This window comes from Myxocyprinus asiaticus, chromosome 43 (genome assembly GCF_019703515.2).
Source record: "Myxocyprinus asiaticus isolate MX2 ecotype Aquarium Trade chromosome 43, UBuf_Myxa_2, whole genome shotgun sequence".
Classification (NCBI taxonomy): Eukaryota; Metazoa; Chordata; class Actinopteri; order Cypriniformes; family Catostomidae; genus Myxocyprinus; species Myxocyprinus asiaticus.
This window is the reverse complement of record NC_059386.1, coordinates 15,728,319-15,749,129: the sequence shown is the minus strand read 5'-3', so window position 1 is coordinate 15,749,129 and position 20,811 is coordinate 15,728,319. Positions and strand designations below refer to the sequence as shown.

Here is a 20,811-nt window from a genome sequence, read left to right as displayed (position 1 = left end):
AGTCTTCAAGGCCGTTCGATGGCCACATACGTTTTTTAGTGTTTGCTTTTGGAATTTCTGTGTCTCGCTGGTGTAGATCACAGAAACTGCGGGTTTGCCCTCAATAATATGAAGTCAAAGGGATAATGCCACCTGATCATGCTCAAAAACATTGCCAGAACTATGACTGGAGAATGCTCAGTTTAGTTTTTACCTACATAGGGGTGCAGGTGGAGACAAACACTGGCCTTTGGCAAAACTGGCAAATTACAAAAGCTAGCTTGCCACTGGAGAAGCTAGAGAATTCCAAACCAATCTACCAATGACCTGTCACATAAAAAAATGTACTACTAAAGCCAAGTGCACTACACAATTTAAGCTTCTCACCTTATCGCCATGTTCAGTCGGTGACTAGTCTGCAAGAAGTCTCAGATCATAGTGTGCGCCCATCGCCGAAGGTCTTGTAGCAGACTAATTACACTGTGAATTTGCCGACAGGAGTTTAAAGTTCTGCTGCTAATTGGTCTGTGCTTACTGAAATTTAAACCACTGCCCCCAGTGGCCGAAGCTGGAAGTGACATCCAGGACAGCCAGAAATCTCAGGGTTATGTTTGACGATCAGATGAACTTCACAGACCACACTGCAAGAACAGCCCGATCATGCAGATTTGCGCTGTATAACATTAGGAAGATGAGATTAGGATGACCCTTTCTATCTGAGCATGCTACACAACTCCTTGCCCAGGCTCTTGTTTTATGTAGACTGGGCAATTTTAATGCTCTTCTGGCAGGACTTCCTGCATGTACAGTCAAACCTTTACAACTGAACTCAGCGCCACGATTGGTCTTTAAAGAGCCCAAGAGAGCGCACGTCACGCCTCTTTTCATCAAACTACACTGGTTGCTAATGGTTGCTTGAATCAAATTGAAGGCATTGATGCTTTAGAAAAATCTAAAGATGCATATCTTTTGTGAGCACTTCACCCAATCCTACTAATGCTAATACTGTCTTCTTTCTCTAAAAAAATACAATTAAAATAAAAAATCTAAATTCATTCTCGTTGATAACTGTCTCTCACCTTCCTCTCTACTTCTCTAAGCAATTTGCAACTTTGTATTACAGCACTTCTCGTATTACTGTTTCTTTAGGATGAATCACTTCTATTGTACTCCTCATTTGTAAATCAATTTGGATAAAAGTGTCTGCTAAATGAACAAATATAAATGTAAATTTAAGTGTTGTTGAACATATGGGCACACTCCAGTTTCCAGGTGAAATGTGTACAGAGTGGCACCTAAAACAAGTTTCTTTAAGTTGTAAATTATGTAATACAGTCAACATGAGTGCACATTTTAATAACTCTACACTCTAACCCAACCCCAACCCTTAACCTAACTGTCAGTGGAGTAAAAACATAATCTTAGATGGAAAATGCAGTCTCTGAATCATGCTCATCTTTGATTATGTGAATGCAATTACTTCCTGGTTTCCATGGGATCAGAACCTATGTCTCAGAGGCTAGAAGCACCACAAGAAAAAGGTAAACACATTTGAATCAATGTAAAAATGCCTGATGGTGTTTGTCAGTAATTCAGCAGATTTGGGTCAATTTCAAGGTACCGGAACATTCAGTAGCAACATGTCGATTTCCTGTGTAATTATGTTGGCCCAATGCAGACGGTCTTGTAGTGTGCACATTTCTGAGACATGCTACAACAGATTTCAAACCTGTTTGTGTATGAATGAATTCCGTGATCGTGGCTTCAGTCAGGAAGGGATGATCTTGTCATTCTCGCACCAAGTTTGCGGTCAGTTGTGTAATGTGCGCACCGGCATGACAGAGAACTCGAGACTGTGAGTCTTTAAGTGTTCAGTGACAACGACTTTTAGTCTTGTGGTGTCTGCTTGGCTTTATATGAACACATTTAACCCTAGTCCTGAAGCTCAATTAATCTTTAGTTTATGAGAAAAAAAGGTCAGAGAGAATGGCTGCAATTCTGAGCAACAAAGAATATCATAGCACTTTCCCCAGATCCAAAGCCTTTGGTCCATTCCTCTGTGTAGCGTGTTTAGCCCTTGTGCCAGGAGAAATAATTGACGTTACTTTTGTGTAATAGAGTGAAATCTGAGAAAACAGCCGGATTATTCAGTAATGCTGCACTACCTGCATTGTGCATACAATCTCTTCCAAGGATGATGCCCCAGTTCCTGTTCAGAAAATCGCATCAGAGGAAGGAGACGCCATTGCGTCTGGCATGAGCAAAGAGCACCGATTGCAGCTATAATGATAAGACTTGGGCTGCTTAGGAAAGGAGGGTGAAAGATAACTCCAATATTTCCTCGCTAACAGTAAAAGTACAACGCCAGAAGCACAGTCTTCTTTTTTCAAGCAACATTGTCTGGTTCTCTAATGAAAAATAATTAATTTTAGGTTGCTCTCTCTCTAGACAAGAATATGCATTTTTACATTGTGTTGGCTAATGTTTCTTTGGATCACTGCCACTGGCATTAATCCTTGTCTTAGCATTTACTACAAAACTAAAGGTTTATAATCATTATTATCATAATATATTATTTATTCATTTACAGTTTACAAGAATTCCTTCAGCACATGCATTCATCCACATTGAGCTGCTATAATTTGTCCTCTATTGAGGCAACAAGACATAATTTTCTTGTTCATTTTCTCATATATTTTCTTATATATATATATATATATATATATATATATATATATATATATATATATATATATATATATACACACACACACACACACACACACACACACACACACGCTGTATATATATTGCTTTTGTCAGTGCTTTTTGATCTGTTGAATTGTCTACGTATGTGACATAAAACCGTTCAGTGCTCTGGCACAGTGATGCCAACCAGCTCTCCAGCAAAAGCTAGAGTAGGTGATTTTTTTTTAACATTATACAATCTCTATACTGTACTTTCAAGGCTCCGGATGATAGGTATTTGATGGTATTGTTGGAAGTGTTATCTGTACCATGTGAAGTTTCCTTAAACAAAGTCAGCCGGCTTGGAAAGCAGACAGAAACTGTTCATTGTCTCACTGAGTTTTGAATCATTATACTTACTTTTAGTCAGGGCTTCAGGTGAAGATCAGAGGTTTTGAAGTCATGACAACTCAGTATGTGTTCTGTAATAGTCTTATAAAACATTACAGCGTGTACTGTGTATGTATTCTGCAGCGTGTTTATTATTTATTATAGTAGGGCAATAGCTGCAGCCTTTTAGATGGTATCAATGCGCTCATTGTGGTGGGTCAAACATTGTAAAAACATCAGAATATCAATGTGGCCTTATTTTTTGTGATTCCAGGAGCTCTACTAACTGGATGTGTTTGGCCATCTTTTAACATTACTCCCCGGTACCTTGTTCAAGGCTGGATCCACCGCTGTGCTTGAGAGGCGGAATGTTAACAGGTTCCTTGGGCAGGAATGTCTTGTTCTCTATGCACTGGCTCTATGCTGTCATAAAGCTGTTGACCCTGAAATGTGTTGAAAAGGTTCCTGGCTGGGTTTTGTTCCTAAGCCCAGCAAATTGTTCCCTGAGGTCTTGTCACGTGAATCAGCCTCAGGGTTGAAGCATTAATTCACATGTGTTTCTCTGAAACTCAGTTGTTCTCATGTGTAAATGTAAGTCTATGAAAAAATGCCCACACGCATTGTCCTCTCCATTCATGACTAAAATCACCAGCATGAGAAAAATAGGGGAAAAGAGAAAAACAGACTGACTTTTAGCAGCAGTAGAACAATGATTATGTCATCCACATGCATATTCTGTGAAGTAAGGAATTGTCAAAACCATCTCCTACTCTAAAAAGGAGAATAATCAAACTGCTTTGCCTGTGAAATAGAGCACTCACCAAAGCAACTCCTCTGCACCCCCCTCAGAGATTTCAGTGCCATTATGCGATTTTATCCTCTTTGAATATTTCTAAATATGCTGATTGACAGAGGGGGGTGTCATTATTGTAAACTGCATGAAGAATGAGTCACCGCTATTACACAATCAAAGAACAAAAGACTGGTGATTTTAAAGTATCTCACCATTTTTAGAGCAGGTTTCAGGCTCTACAAAATCTGGATGTAGACCTCTTTTAGGAGACAAGGTGCTATTGTCTGGAGTGTTTAACTGAGTTCTATAAAAGATGTGGTCCATGTTTTTTTAAACCACTGTTTGGGTGTCTAGCACTGCCAGTTGCACAAGATGGCTGAACAACGTAAGCAAGCACAAAGAGTGTTTTTCATTTGTTTGGCTAAAAAAATTTTTGAGACACAATTATGTAGCAAAATAGAGTTGTCTCATACAAAGCTGACCTCTGACCCTCGCCCTGTTGCATGTGGGTGGGCACTGCTTGGGCAGAAGCTGCACTTTGATTTGCTTGCAGCGGGCTCAGGAATGATTGGCAGTGCTTAATGAGAGCCCAGGAGAGGTAACCCGACAGCTGTTTGTTTGCTGCTAATGAGAGACTGGTGGAGTAGAGAGAAAGACTCACACACTGGAACTTTTTGAAAGAGGCTGCCTTCAGAGAGCCTGGCAGAAAGGCAGAAGTCCCTGAGGGCCGGGCTCGGGGCTCTGCTGCAGTGTGCCACTCTTGAAGCTCCTGGGTTCTGCCACCGCTGTTCGCCAGAGATCAGATTTGATGTCTGCACAGAGACCAGGGAGATGTGGCTTGAAAAAGCTTATCTGTGTCTCTGATAATTAGGTTGATTTATTATAAAATATGACTACATAAAGATGGACTTTGGTAAAAAAAAAAAAAAATAAATAAAAATAATAATAATAAAAAAAAAACCCATTGATGCACATTTTGTAATAATGTCCAGGTTATTGCTTCAGATTAAGCTATACAGGATTCTACTTTTATTGAGCTTGTATAAAACACTTAGAGAATGGTGGAAATAATTATATGTGTGGTTTCAATCCCAAAAAATCTCAAGCATCTGTTGCACTCTTTCCAAAGGACAAACTGCCTGCTGTCATTCTTTTATACAGGCCTCTTCTCGGCTGGTGGTAGCTGCATGCTTTTAACAGACAACATCAGGTGCCATGCTGTTACATCCAGTGCAGGAAACATCTACAGTATTGGAAACTACAAGGCTAAAAATATCAGGTTGAATCTTCCATTTTGGAACATAAACACTGAATTAAGCATAGCAGCCTCTACTTTCTGCTCTACTGACCACAAGACAGTCAATAAGAGCCTCGGCAGAAATTTTTTTAAGGTACTAGAGTATTTATTCACAAGACACGTTGCAAATGAAGCAGCATCTCAAGATAAACATGCTGAAGAATCTTTAACCCACCTGTAATGTCTGGCTAATTTTTGTCTGCAACTTTTATGTGCGGTCATATCTGACCCGGGGGTCATGTTCAGAATTAATAGATGAGCGTGCTGTAAATCTACCACAAATCTATTGTATTCTATACGGGTCATTTTTGACCTGAACATCACAGTTGCAATATTTTTAAACATTACAGAATGGTTAAAGTTATTCACAAGAGTGGATCTCAAGTTTATGTCAAACCTTGATTGAGATGAACTGATTTTCAAAACACAAGCGCTGAATTGCCCCCCTGAACTACTTATTTGATATATGTAAACTACAATAGAAATGAATAGAAATAGCAGTGGAGTTGGGGTGGTGGAGGAATACCGGAAGAATTGTCACAGTATGATAAGCAGCCTTTTATAAACACTTGTGTTATAATTGATGAACATTCTCCTGAACATTTGTTTATAGCCTAACTCCATGATGACAGAATAACTAAATCTCAATGTACAATCAAGACGGTTCAAATGTTTTAATGACATCCTATTACTTTATTGACTCTTAAAGGAATATTCCTGGTTCAATACAAGTTAAGCTCAATCAACAGCATTTGTGGCATAATGTTGATTACCACAAAAAATAGTTTTGACTCGTCCCTCCTTATCTTTAAAAAAAAGCACAAATCTAGGCACTTACAATGGAAGTGAATGGGGCCAATTTTTGGAGGGGTTAAATGCGGAAATGTGAAGCTTATAATTTTATAAAAGCATTTACATTAATTCTTCTGTTAAAACTCATATATTAATTGAATTGTTAAGTTGTTTAACTCGTCATTTTTATAGTCATTTTAGCGTTTTAGGGTTTGTTGACATTACATCGTCATGGCAACAAAATTGTAAAATTGCCTATAACTTTACACAGATAAGGTTAGTAAGTGATTTTATCACACTAAATCATGTTAATATGCATATTGTTTATGCCTTATGGCTATATTTTGAAATAGTGAGTATTTTAATGTTCACAGATTGGCCCCCATTCACTTCCATTGTAAGTGCCTCACTGGAACCCAGATTTTTGCTTTTTTTTTTTTTTTTTTTTTTTTTTTTGAAGAAAAGAAGGGATGAGTCCAAATAAATTTTTGTGGTAATCAACATTATGCCACAAATGCTGTCAATTGAGCTGAACTTGTATTGAGCCAGAATGAGTAGTTTTAGACATTGTGACAGGAGACAAAGATGCTTGTTTATAGTCTTCTTGATCTCTTATGTCATGTTATGGGCCCACCTACCCTAATTTAAACATGAAATTAACCTACATGATGTAGATGTTGAACAGCAGCCTTCAGTTCTCTTGCTGCAAATGTTTTCATTCATACTACTGAGCTGTTCACATCTCCATTCATTCATGATACTCTCGTTTTTATAGTGTGTTAGAGGTCAGGGATGAGGTCTTGCTCTTCACACCAATTGTTATCCAATTTAGCATCCTTCAGAATGAGAATAGCAACATTAGCCCTGTGAGTGCTTATTTGTATATGTATCATGCGTGGGTGAAGGGAAGTGGATTTATGGGGTAGATTAGAGGCAAAGTGAACAAGCCAGCCGTGTGTGCCTCCAAACGCCCGTGGGTGGCGCCAAAAGAGCAAAGAGCGCCCTACATATAGCCTACCCCATTCGGCTCTTAACTGTTGAATGCATCAGTGTATTTGCTCATTGGATGCGATTCCAACATGATCAATACTCGTCACATTTTACGACCCAAATGCTCAGGATTATGATCCATGCACGACAAAGTAACGACACAACGAGCAGAGCTCCGCAGGCGACCCCTTGGAAGGGTCTGATGCGATAAATACTTGAAGTCCTCTTATAATTACAGTCATAACTGATAAAACAAAAAACAGATGACAAAACGTTTAGCAAAAAGAAGCTTTGCTGAGGGCTGCAAGTACATACACAAAATGAAGCACAATGAAAACAATAAAATAAGATATGGGTATTTATATTTTTAACAGTGTTTAGTGTTTTCTTGCTGTTATCAAACAGCCTGTGGCGCGCGGGTTTGAGAGCCCCACCTCCTCGCGCTTCCCGCGTCCGTCTGCACGCGCGGCTAGAGAGGAACAGCGCGCGGTGCTGAAAACTCACTCACTCTCTCACATGCATAGAAATGCACGCAGGATTAACCCTGTGCGGAGAAGATTCATGTGCCAAAACTGCGTTGATAGTCTACTTCTGAGGAAAACGAAGGGGGACACACCAATCAGTCCACACGTTCTGCCATGTACTGACGCGTTTTGAGATTATTTCCGGTTAATTAAGATCTAATTCCGCAAATAACTGAGTAACAAGGACCACTATCAAATTCTGAGAACCCCTAACACTTGTCTAAAAATACATCATATGAGTTGAGGATTTATGGACTGAAAACGGGGGATGTTGTTCGTTTTACAACTGTTTTTATACTGAAAAACAACCAGTGACATTTGAATACCTTTCAGCAGCCGGAATTTCTCATTTATTATCAGTTAAATGAGTGCCGACGTTATCAAACTGACGCGGAGTCGTGGGAATGGCGCGGAGAAATAGCGCGGCCACTTATGGACTATTTTCCAACGAAAGGATTTTATGATTTCTTGATGTCTGGATTCTTTAAACAAGGGGTGTAGGGGGTCTGTGTTACCTTTAACGAAACATCAGCTGTAGTTGATACCCAGACAAGAAGCCTCGGTCTCAGTTGAGACGCAGGGATCTGGCGAGCAGAAAAAAAGACTGATCGACGAAGGTAGGCAACGAACTTTATTGAAGCAACTGGAAAAAATGAACAAAACAGTGGAGAATGCTCGATATGTCGACTGGGTCACATTTAAATATTCGTTACACGCTTCTGTGCCATTGCAGAAACTGGGGATAAAAAAATAATAATAAAAAATAAAGATTGTGAATTGGGTCTCAGCCCTTTATTATTCCGAAATGATATATGAAATGCCCAAATTCGGATGGTGTTTATTAATGTGGTCCAGGATCGATTTGGCATATTGGTTTACAAATAAAAATAAAAAAAATAAATAAAAAAAAACACTTGTTTGTCGCAGCTCTTAAATTCTTTCTGTGCGAGGCGAATTTTGGATTCTTACTGAATGATATTAGTATGTCAAATAAGTAGCTACAATACGCATTCTGCAGAGATGCTTGCACGTATTTTGTGAAGTGCCAAGCATTCATTCGTATGGATTTCGCTACAATAAAGACAGATGATCAACGACCAGTTGAATGTATACCGTGAACCGGCGTTACTGTACGTCATGTATTATATAAAATGTAATTTTCCCTAATAACTCGCTTCCCAGCGGCGGATTTTGTTCTACGATGTTGTAGATATAGCAGACATAAGCGAAATCGCAGTGGCTCGCCCATCTGGGCTGGCTGGGTCAACAGCAGGATCAATGTTTGGTCAAATCCTTGTAAGGCTGATTACAGGATTCCCCCCACAAACCTCTGAGCTGCAGGGGAGTGTGATGTACACATATAAAGTGAGGTTTAAGATACTAAAAAATCTTTAGATATTAGTTTAACATTTCACCCCCAAGGCAGATGCAAAATAAAAATTCTAATTATGTTTTAGTAAATATATCAATAATAATAATAATAATAACAATAATACAGCTTTCACACACACACACACACACACACACACACACACACAAATCTTTAGTTTGTACTGTATGTCTCATGATAGCAATAAGTTTATGTAAAAAACACACAAAAATAAGCCATGTATTCCAACTGCTGCATTCATTTGCCTGTAAAATTACAAAGTGTTTGTCCATAGATTGAGGGTAATAATATGGGTAACTGATTTAACTGGGCTGAGCCGAAATGCTAAACCTGTTGAACCTGAATGAATGTGATAACAGATGATTTACAGCACTGCAGAAAAATAAAAGGTCACAATACTTCAGGGAAAATAAAATGTCTGCATGAACTATCAGTCTCAAGAGCAGAGCAAAAAATGACTTCAGAACTTTAGGCTTGATTTCATGCATGCTCATTTTTTAAATTGTTGCAGGCATTTTGTGCAGTGGAAGCGAGGCTTGCAATGTACAACTTAGGTTTCTGTCTGAAAGTGCTTGTGTTTATTTAAACAGCCTACTGCATATTTTCAGAGCCGTATAAGAATGAAACACACTGGCGGCCAAAAGTTTGGAATAATGTACAGATTTTGCTGTTTCGGAAGGAAATTGGTACTTTAATTCACCAAAGTGGCATTCAACTGATCACAAAGTATAGTCAGGACATTACTGATGTAAAAAACAGTACCATCACTACTTGAAAAAAGTCATTTTTGATCAAATCTAGACCAGCAGCCATCACTCCAACACCTTATCCTTGAGTAATCATGCTAAATTGCTAATCTGGTCCTAGAAAATCACTTGCTATTATATCAAACACTGCTGAAAGCTATTTGGTTTGTTAAATGAAGCTTAACATTGTCTTTGTGTTTGTTTTTGAGTTGCCACAGTATGCAATAGACTGGCATGTCTTAAGGACAATATTAGGTCAAAAATGACAAACAAGAAACAGCTTTCTCTAGAAACTTGTCAGTCAATCATTGTTTTGAGGAGTGAAGGCTATACAATGCTTGAAACTGCCAAAAAAAACTGAAGATTTCATACAAAGGTGTACACTACAGTCTTCAAAGACAAAGGACAACTGGCTCTAACAAGGACAGAAAGAGATGTGGAAGGCCAGATATACAACTAAACAAGAGGATAAGTACATCAGAGTCTCTAGTTTGAGAAATAGATGCCTCACATGTCCTCAGCTGACAGCTTCATTGAATTCTACCTGCTCAACACCAGTTTCATGTACAACAGTAAAGAGAAGACTCAGGGGTGCAGGCATTATGGGAAGATTTGCAAAGAAAAAGCCACTTTTGAAACAGAAAAACAAAAATAAATAGTTAGAGTGGGCAAAGAAACACAGACATTGGGCAACAGATAATTGGAAAAGAGTGTTATGGATCTTAACCCCATTGAGCTTTTGTGGGATCAGCTAGACTGTAAGGTGCGTGAGAAGTGCCCAACAAGACAGCCACATCTATGGCAAGTACTACAGGAAGCGTGGGGTGAAATGTCACAAGAGTATTTGGACAAACTGACAGCTAGAATGTCAAGGATCTGCAAAGCTGCCATTGATTCACATGGAGGATTTTTGGATGAGAACTCTTTGAAGTAGTTTAAGATGTTCTGAATTTTCTTTTCAAATTGTAATAGTAATTTTTCACATTATTAATGTCCTGATTATACATTGTGATCAGTTGAATGCCACTTTGGTGAATAAAAGTACCAATTTATTTTCATAAGAGCAAAAGCTGTACATTATTCCAAACTTTTGGCCGCCAGTGTATCTGCCTGATTCATTTAGAAATTCTAGGTGTTTACCACCATTCACTAGAGAGGCAGTCCATAGTGAACATATGTTCTCTTTATTGCCTCTTCACAGCATGTAACCAACTGATGTATTTGAAACAGACTGTATTTAACGTTTTCATCCACATATTTTCTGAAGCTTACACTTTAGTTCACAGCTATTACAATAACCCTTTGTTCATCAGGCACTCTGAATAGTTTAAAATCAACAGCACTTAAATAGTTTGTTAAGTGTTTGTCTTATCAATATGAGTTGAAGTACTTATGCCCTTGGGTTGTTTGAGTCTCTTATCTAAAGAGTGTGGCTGTGTTTTAAATTTTTATTACTATTATTATGATCTGTTGGATCAATGGATGAATCCATGTCAATTTGTTATGGCTGCTAAGAGAATGAAAAAAACAAAAAACAGAATGGCTCCTGCAATCTGTCAAGTGGCTAGTCACTAAATGTCATTTTCTCCATTAGGACATAATTCATGTCTTCTTCATGGGCCAACATATCATCACCGTTATGAGTAGTTTCAAATACTCTATTAGCTCCACTATTCCAGTCTAACTGCATTACTGTAGGGTCCACCTTCCCACTGCCTTGAGTGCAAGTTATTGCCTAGGTCTTCAGAAGCTGTGCTTTATGCCACAGTCCCTAATCATGTTTTTACCCTACACACTATCAGCACAGCCAAATCGACAGGAGGCTGCCCTGCAAATACAAAAAAAGAGGATACATCAATACCTGGGCAATTAGTGCATCAATACGCTGCACTCCCAATCTTAACAGATATGGAGGAATTGGATTTCTGATTGGATTTCTATGCATTCTTGTGTTTAGCTATTTTGTATAAAACGTATTTACTTTCCTTTGGATTATGGCCACTTGCACAGCCTGTATTGATTGTGGTTTGACCCATGCTCCATTCTAGATGTTACATGGATGTTTTGCATACATAAACATACAGGGTTCTTCAAAGACCACTGCATTAGGTGGCACTGCTCAATAAACTGTCCACTGCTCTTTAAAGTCACAACAATAGATCTTCTCATTCAGGAAATAATTAAACTCTAAAACCATGTGGTGCGTAAAAGAGAGAAAAACCTGTGAGCCAGGGGAATATGGATCAAAGCAGATGCTAAAATAGAGGCTAGTGATTAATGAGGAGGCCTAGCAGGTTGAAAATCAAACATGAGCATTACAGTGTGTAAATTAGCCTGACATTTCTGAGCCTTGATGGGACAGAGATTTATCATCTGTCTTGAGTAAATCTGTACTTTAAGATAAGGGCTGGCCTGCAGGTGCACTGTGACCTGGGAGTACAGCTTCTTATTACACCAGTGTTTTACAGAGTGGGGATATTTTACATCCTGTGATGCTGAATGGTTCCTTTGCTGTGTTAGCATTCTTCCTACCTTTTGTCTCATCAGCAATTTGCATTGAGAAACTGCTCATTTTATGTTATGGGCCAATCAAATGAATGTAACCTTCATTAAAGGGAAGTCATCCAGCATAATAGCCCCATCACTGGCAGTGAATATGCATTGGATTAAGCATACGTTGACAAATGTATCTTATAAACTGCTTATAAGAAGGGTTTATTTATGTAATAAATAGTACAAAGCTTGCTGAGCTGTTGTTTTTGAGTCTAACAGTAACCTATACCTTCTTATTAAAAAGGCCATTAAGAAGTGTCTCATTACTTGTTCTAACTCATTAATTTCCAAAACCAGCTTAGCTTGGACAGGCATTCAAAATGGTGATAATTTTCATTTTCCTGTACGATATTAACAGGGATTATTGAACTTCCAGATTTAAGGCAGGCGAAAAGTCAGTGTGCTTTGGAACAGTGGCTTCTAAATCATTGGCTGAAGTTGAAAACATTATGCTTTAGCAAAATGTCAGAGGAAGATAAATCAGTTTGTCATGGTAGTAAACACCTTTTTGAATGAACGTGGTATAGTAGGTCTGCTTTTCCTTTCTTTATGTACAAGTAATCATCTTCTCAAAAATGAGGATGATAAATAATGTAGGATAATGAGAGAGGAGGCTTTTAGTGGTGTCTGGGGAAGACGCATTTTCCGGAGAGCTTTTACAACTCTTAGCCTTGGATTTAGTGTTCATAATGTCCTCACAAAACAGTGTGCAGTGTGTGAATTCTGTTTCACCCTCAGCTAGTCCCTCACTGTAAAGTAAATTAAAAGAAAATACAACAAAGTTTGTTTCTCTATGTTTACTTAAGAGAATACTGCTTGACGCACTTGTTTATGATTTAACCTGTTTTTCACACTGTTTTGCAGACTGAGGTGTTACCTCTCTGTGGGCTCATGGATCTCCCTGTGGTGTCATTTCTGCTGTGGGGACTGCTGCTAGACTTGTTGAGTGGTGCAGTGGGTGGCATTCTCTACCATGTGCACGAGGAACAGCCTCCCAGCACGCTCATTGGCAGCCTGGCGGCAGACCAGGGCCTACCAGACACTGGACACCTGTACAAACTGGAGGTGGGCGCTCCCTACTTGCGGGTGGATGGCAAGACTGGGGATATCTTTACCACTGAGATCCCCATAGACAGAGAGACTCTGAAGGATTGTCGCAATAAAGGCAAGCCCTGCTTTCTAGAGTTTGAGGTGTCGGTCACAGACCTTATTCAAAATCAGAGTCCACGGCTGATAGAGGGAAGGATTGAGGTGCAGGATATCAATGATAACACACCACAGTTTCCCTCACCTGTCCTCACCCTCTCAGTTCCAGAGAACACCCACATGGGGGCGCTCTTCTCAATTCCGCTGGCCACTGACAAAGACACGGAGAGGAATGGAGTAGCTGACTACACCCTAACAGCAGGACCAGAGGCTGTAGCACCCTTTGGTCTGCAGGTTGCAGAAGACCGTGGTGAAAAATTGCCTCAACTGATTGTATTGGGAAGCCTTGATCGAGAGCTGAAAGACTCCTATGACCTCACCATCAAAGCTGTGGATGGAGGCAATCCACCTCGCTACAGCAGTGCCTTGCTGAGGGTTGTGATCGCTGATGCCAACGACAATGCACCCAAATTTGAAAAATCATCCTACGATGCAGAAGTTTCAGAGAACAGCCCAATCGGACACTCTGTGTTGCAGGTAAAATGGCTAGCATGCTAAGTGATGTCAATCTTTAGATCCAAACATTGCAAGATAAATTGTCTATTGCATCATCTTGAAGTGTGAAATTTTAATGAGCGCTGCTGTCCCAACCTCCCAACTCTCTGGTCTGTACTTTGATGCCTTTCATCTGTGGAGCAGGGCCTAGCTTACCAAATTGGCATTTTGTAATTACTAGAATAATCCAATATGATCACTGCATGCACATTAATTTAGTTAAAGAAGCCCAATGTATAAAAAGCCATAATTTAGCCATAAACTTTTAAAATGTGAAAACAACTGAAATAATCTGAATAGCCTATAACTGGGGTTCTCAACAGGGGCAGTACTGCCCCCTAGTGGGCATTCAAAGGATGCCAGGGGGTGCTGAGAGCAAATTAGTAGAGACGGGGGCATTAGGTTACAAATGGGGGGCGTTTATCAGTCATGTTTATCAAATCTATTGTCAAGTTCCTGTTTGCATTAAAATGTTTGTCTAGACTCCATTATATGGGTTGGTATGCATTTGTAGCATGGTTCATCTGATTCTGAAGTATAGCAAAGCATCTGAAGTATCTGGTTTAGCAGCGTCAAATAGACAGGCAAAGTCACATCCTCCGCTAATGCACCAGTATGGCTCTGTAGGTGGAGGCGAAAAGCAGGTGCATTTTTACTCACAGACCGGTCTCGAGCTCTTAAACACGTACCTCTGATCATTGCAGCGCTGCGAGAACCAGTGAGAAGCATGGCACGAGATGCGGAAACCATTTGAATTCTGCACAGAATTCTACAGGACCACCCTTGAATTTACTATAGTAACACTAACTGTACTTTAGGCAGAAATAGATTCATAATACATATTATCATATTACTACTTCAGCTCTATTAAATTTGTCATAGGCTACATTAGGGGAGTGAGGGAATATACTATTTTTTTGTTACAACATTTAAATGTTTATATTTTGTATTTATTGTTTTTACATGTGTTTAGAGTAGGCCTACTGTTTGTAATTACAAAAATGCCATAATTTGCTTTATAGAAATCATGTTACATATAACTACGGTTGTGAAGAAGATCCATGCTTCCATGTACTTACTATGGTCTTGTTACTAATACCACTGTTAAAACTATAAAAAAATTAAATTAAATAAAATATTATTTTTCATAAGGGCAAATGCAAAATACACAACTGTTTTAGATGAAGAAGAAATGTGTAAATCCTAAAATAATAATAATAATTAAAACAAAAATAGGCTAAAAGATTTTTTAGTGTAAGAAAATATAACTGATTTTGTTTTCCTTCAGAAATTCCACTCATTTTTAATGACTCATTTGAATCAATAAGAACCTGATGAAACTTAGTCACACTGTTAGAATAATTTGTTCACATAAATTCACATAAATCTACATCCAACTCAAAATCGATGCTGTAATGTAGAATGAGCATTTCAGTGGGACAAAATATGCAATATTATTGGTCTTTTCAATTATTTTTGAAATATAATAACAATACCCCTTTTATTATTAGTTTCTGTCTTTGCATTTTCATTTTATAGGCATGGATATAGCCCTCCATCTGCTTAAATTTAAGAAACACAATTTTTGGTCTCACATTCATGATGCGTAAACCTGCTGAATTTATTAACAAAACATTAAAATTATGCAATGCATTGAAGTTGCATCGAGCAAATTAAGCAAATAATAAAAATATTGAGTTTTGTGTTTGTTTTTTTCATCTTTTTTTTTTTCTCCGCTTTGAAATTATGTCACAGAATTTGTGTGTGTGAGGAGGAGGGGTAAGGGAATGAAGTAGGGGGGAGTTCATCAAAAAAAAAGGTTGAGAACTACTGTTCTACATGAAGAGGGTCCCCTAATGGGGACTGCCATGTTAGGATCACATGACCAGCCGAACACTTCTCGTTTATTTGTCAATCATGGATTAAATGAATCATGACTGAGTGCAGGGGTAGATCTAGACATTTTTAAAGGAGGGGGCCACAGAGGGGCCACAGTGTGCAGAAAGGGGCCAAATGAATAACGCGTCAACGTGAGTCTATGCTCTTGAAATCTGAACAAATGTCCTAATATAATAATACCCAAGGAATGTAAAAACAAACTTATCAATACTTGCATAATTTTGTTATATTATTTTACATACTCTGATCAACTCATTTAATAACCATCAATTCTACAGAAGTTGTCAGGAGCGGTTCTCTGACAACAATTGAAAAATAGTTATCATGAAATTTAATTTATATGAGGAGGATCAAATTTAAATCCAAATTATAATAAATTTACACAGAACAGAACCCAAACCTCAAATTGCAAAATATAAACTAAAAATTAATCTATATTAACAAATCTTGCATTGTAAGGACCTACAGAGCTAAAATGTTCTTCTAAAAATCTGAAGAAAGTAAGTCATATACATTTGGGATGGCATTAGGATGAGTAAATGATGAAAGAATTTTCATTTTTGGGTGAAATATCCCTTTAAGCTATCAGATACCCAACGCAGATATCTATATTGTAATAATAACAATAATTCCAGCTGACAAACACGGGTTACTCCATCAGTAAAGCCTGTTTCATTCTGCGTCTGTGGGGAGTGAGCTGCCGACAGGCTTACGTAGACTGACAGCATAGCAGAGCTGCGATTCTGTCCAGTAAAAGAAACTACAGTGAGTTTTTCCTGTAATAACGGCCGTACATTATAAAATGGAGTGAGACATTGCGGACTATTTCAAACTTAACTATCAGTAAGTCTATTTTGCATGAGGAGGAATACTACATTTACATTCAAAAGGCATAATTAACATAGAACAGAATCCAAACCACAATATGCAGAATATAACCTTCTTATATCGTTGGAAACACATTTACCAAATAAACTCCTATCATTTAAATAGGAATACAAGATGCGCATCAAAAAAGTAATGTGACTAAATAATCAATTCATAACTGGACTAACCGGCAGACCAAAATCATTGCTGTTTCTCTGGTCTGTGTAGAGTTTGCAGATAAATGAGTTGAATACAAACGTGAACAGTGTGGAAGAGCAGGTTAATTGACACTTTTGGAAAATATCTTATAGATCCACAAGACAAAAGAAGGAGGAATGCACATAGCGTTCCCAGAACTGTTGACGCGCTGTTGTTTTGCGATATTCAAATTTTTCCGCATAAATTTAATTCGCAACTTGAATGGAAACGTATGACTGCATGTGGAACTTCCAAATACCCAAAAGACATCTTTTAACTACATTGTTTTCCGTTGCTTTATTAACGGCTATTTTGCAAACAGTTGTGTTGATAAATAGAATTCGAGTGCATTTCAAAGTGCTTTTGTTGAGTTCAGCGTGTTGCGCTTGTCAAAGACGCAGGAAGCCCCACGTAGTCAACTAACTGTGCTGTGTCCGACAGGTCTGTGAAACCTGGTTGGAAGTTTTCATGAGGACATACGTCAATCACTAAGTGTGATTGACTAGTGTGTCACTGCATAATAATAAACCGTAATATAGTGCGCAAAGAAAGGATGACGAAAACAGGCATGCTGTTTCTCCCAGATACAGTTAATATTTAATCTAAGCACAAACACAACATTTTAGTGCAGTACCTGTTTACAGTAACTGTGCTTCAGATGTGTGCTTCACTTCTGTGTCACTGCATGTTGATGCTTTTGCTTGCGATGAGAAACAGGCAATACACAGGGGTCTTGAGACATATTTTGAGATGTATAAGTTGAACTTCTTTTAATGTAGCGCTCCTGGCCCGAGATCTACTGTAATTCACACAAATGTTTCTGTCAAAACAGTATGCTGTACCTGCATACATGATGTTGCTTGGACATATTGGCTTAGCGACACGAGTATGCAAATGAGCAACATTATTTATTTGTTATTTTTTTGACAAATGCTTTTCCAGGACAGGGGCACTGAAGGGGCCAATCAGATTTCAGCTGGGACCATTGCCCCTGTAGCCCTTCCCCTAGGACCGCCCGTGGCATGACAGGGACTTCCGCACACCAGACCATATTAGGATATTAGCCTTAGAAACTCTGTATTAAGGATAAAACTTTTGATTTGACTGATGAGACATGTTGTAAATAAATAGATGATTACAAAAATATATGATTTGTCTATAATTTCATGCGGTCTCTGGTATTTTTATATGTTTATTTATAGTTCTGGAGCTGTCACTGCAGAAGAGCTGCGCATCTGCTATCAGGTGCACGCCGGTTATTCTATACATAATCTTCTTTCTGGCTGATTCTATGAATGTAAACCACATGAGATTAGTAAAAGACACTGTTATAACAACTTGATTATGATTGGAAGATATTTGCGCTAGATAATGTTTAATTGTCATGTTTACCATTCTGCATTCATTGCGCTAATGTTATAGGCTAATGCTATGTGTGGCCATAATTTTTCAATGTTTCATTAAAAAAAAAATCATTTCAGTTATTACGCTCAAATTTGAAATAGAACATTATAAGCCTTGTGGCTTTAGCTCCGTTGTGTTTCTTTTGGACATGACATTTCCAAGTGTCTACTTTGACTACAGTTATGTCTGTGATAAAATGGAGTGATGAAGTACAGCCATTTAATTTTGAGTGTGTCCTTTTTAGGCTTGTGCTCGAAACAAGGAGCGCAGATGCTACATCTATGCCCCTAGGTGTCAGTTGGACAGTAAGTCCAAGACGAAACTCGATCTCCTTTAAAACAACGTACATTTACTTTAGGAGCTATACTGGAGAAGAAAACATTGTTATCGCAGAATATTGAATTCAGTATTTAATCAGGGCTCGACATTAACGCTTGTCCACTTGTCCGGGACAAATGGATTTTTGAAGGGACAAGTGAAAGAGAATTTTACTTACACAACCAGACAAGCAGACTGATTAAAACGTCAATAACGAAAAATTACTAAAAATTTAAAATTTAAAAATAACCTGCTATATTTGTGCTAGCCTAGGCCTATGTCACTTATTAGAAAGTTCATATTCTTATTCTGGTGTTGAAAATAATCCAGAGTGCATAATTGTATCATTCACTAGTGATCTAGTAACAGCTGCACCCTGTTTGATTGACAGGTGGTGTATGTGTGTGTGTTGAACATGCATGTGTTCCGAAAATGCTCGTGCTAATGCCCGCCTCAACGGTCAAATACATTGCAAAATTCTGCCAAATGCCCGTCTTGGTGAGGAATTCATGTAAACACAGAGATGTGTAAAGTCAGCGTAAACAGTGGAGAAAAAAAGCAGATTTGTATTAAAATGTCAGACTTGTAAGTATAAATGTAAGCTAAGACCTGCTGCCGTCTAGTGTAGTGTGTCATAATTGTAACATTCTGGCAGGCTGAAAACAGGAACAGACGGAGACAAAGTAACTGAAGTGTGAACCCAAGTGCAGTTTAATTTACAATGCTAATAAACAAAACAAACATAAATTACTTGTCTTGACTAGACATAGAAACAGAGTTACAACCGACAATACTCAACCAAGGACTATTTAAATAAGAGGGCTTAAATACACTGACAAGGGAAATGCCTGACAAAGAAAACCAATGACAAGACTACTAAACAGGAACCAATAAAAAACCAGAACTGATAACAAGTTAACAAGACAATAAACCAATGAGAACAAGACACATGAACATGAGGGAAACCATATCACTTGACAAGACAAGGAATACACAGAACTACAAACTAAAAGTCTCTAAACTCCTAGCAACCTCTGGTGGCCGCTAGGGCAAAAGTCTCAGGTGTTACAATAATAATCAAACAAAATTAACAAGAAAACGAGAATACACTCACTGCTCTTGACTGCGTAACTTTAGTAGCTTTAAAAAGTATTACTGTATTATAATCATACAGTGAAGACCAGTATTAGTTTTATGTTGCATTTCATTCTGAATGTTTACTTGAATACTTGATAGCCTACTGATGTTAAAAACTTTTAAAGCTGTTAAAAAGCACTGAATTTTCTTCATTTGTATTTTTTGTTCTATTATTTTTAATGTATTTTTATTAATTGCTGTTTTTTATTGTTATTTTATTACTGACTGTTTACTAGTCATGAATAATTACTTAAGAACTTGAAACCATTCTTCCGTAATTAACATATCAGTTAGTGTTATTATTTGTTGTGGTTTTGAAGCTGGTATTGACAATCGTCAAATTTCACTACCGACTACTGAAATTTTGGTATTGTGATCATGTATAGCCTTTATTGTACACAGCAGACCTTGCTGCAATAACATGATGAAAAAGTAGATCTCATTCCATAGAACTATGAGCACCCCTGCTGTAAATGATGCCGATGGAGGCTTTTCTCTATTTGACTACCATACGTAACATAAAATAATTATCAAATGACAATAGCCTCCTACAAATTGCAATTTACATTTCAAGTTCAAGGAAATCCACTATTAAAATGACAAGTTTTTTTTTTTTAAAAGTTCAATAAATGCATGATGTTTCCAAAGTCAATGAGTAATCGTGTTAAATAAGCGTGATCTCATTTTTGACCAAAATAATCGTGATTATGATTTTTGCCATAATTGAGCAGCCTTACGAAACTGTCTACCCCGTTTAAACTGAATAATTATGTCAGAAACACGCATGACTCCCCAATAATTCCTACGTGAATTCCTACCAAAAATGATTTCGATATATTGTTTAAAATGAATCATTTTGATATTTTAATGACTTTTATGTTAGGCTTAATAATATAAAAAAAAATACATTTAAATAGTGGTCACACAGTGGTTGAGATGTATAGTATATGGTAGAGGTATAAATAAGAAGTAGCTCATCACTGCACATTAACATATGCTTTATTATATATTTTTTTTCGATTTTTGGTGTTGCTATCATTTATCAGCATGGCTTGCATATTTAAAGATATTGAGGGAGAATCGCTCATCACGGGCACAGCATAATATTTAGACAAAATTATTACTCCATAAATCATCCATGTAAT

General features: G+C 37.9%; 1 protein-coding gene across 3 annotated transcripts in view; it reads left to right on the top strand.

Annotated features, from left to right (window-relative positions):
- The first annotated feature begins 7,407 nt into the window (after positions 1 to 7,407).
- The window catches only part of LOC127433452 (protocadherin-1-like), a 132,240-nt gene continuing 118,836 nt past the window's right edge, over positions 7,408 to 20,811 (top strand). For 2 of the 3 annotated variants that reach the window (XM_051685376.1, XM_051685377.1), the window contains exons 1-2: positions 7,408 to 8,070; positions 13,007 to 13,825. In XM_051685376.1, the coding sequence (XP_051541336.1) occupies positions 13,034 to 13,825 (792 nt within the window). In that variant the 5' untranslated portion in view covers positions 7,408 to 8,070; positions 13,007 to 13,033. Of the gene's footprint in view, positions 8,071 to 13,006; positions 13,826 to 17,995; positions 18,053 to 20,811 lie in introns of those variants that run through there. The other variant, XM_051685378.1, reaches the window with a different exon arrangement.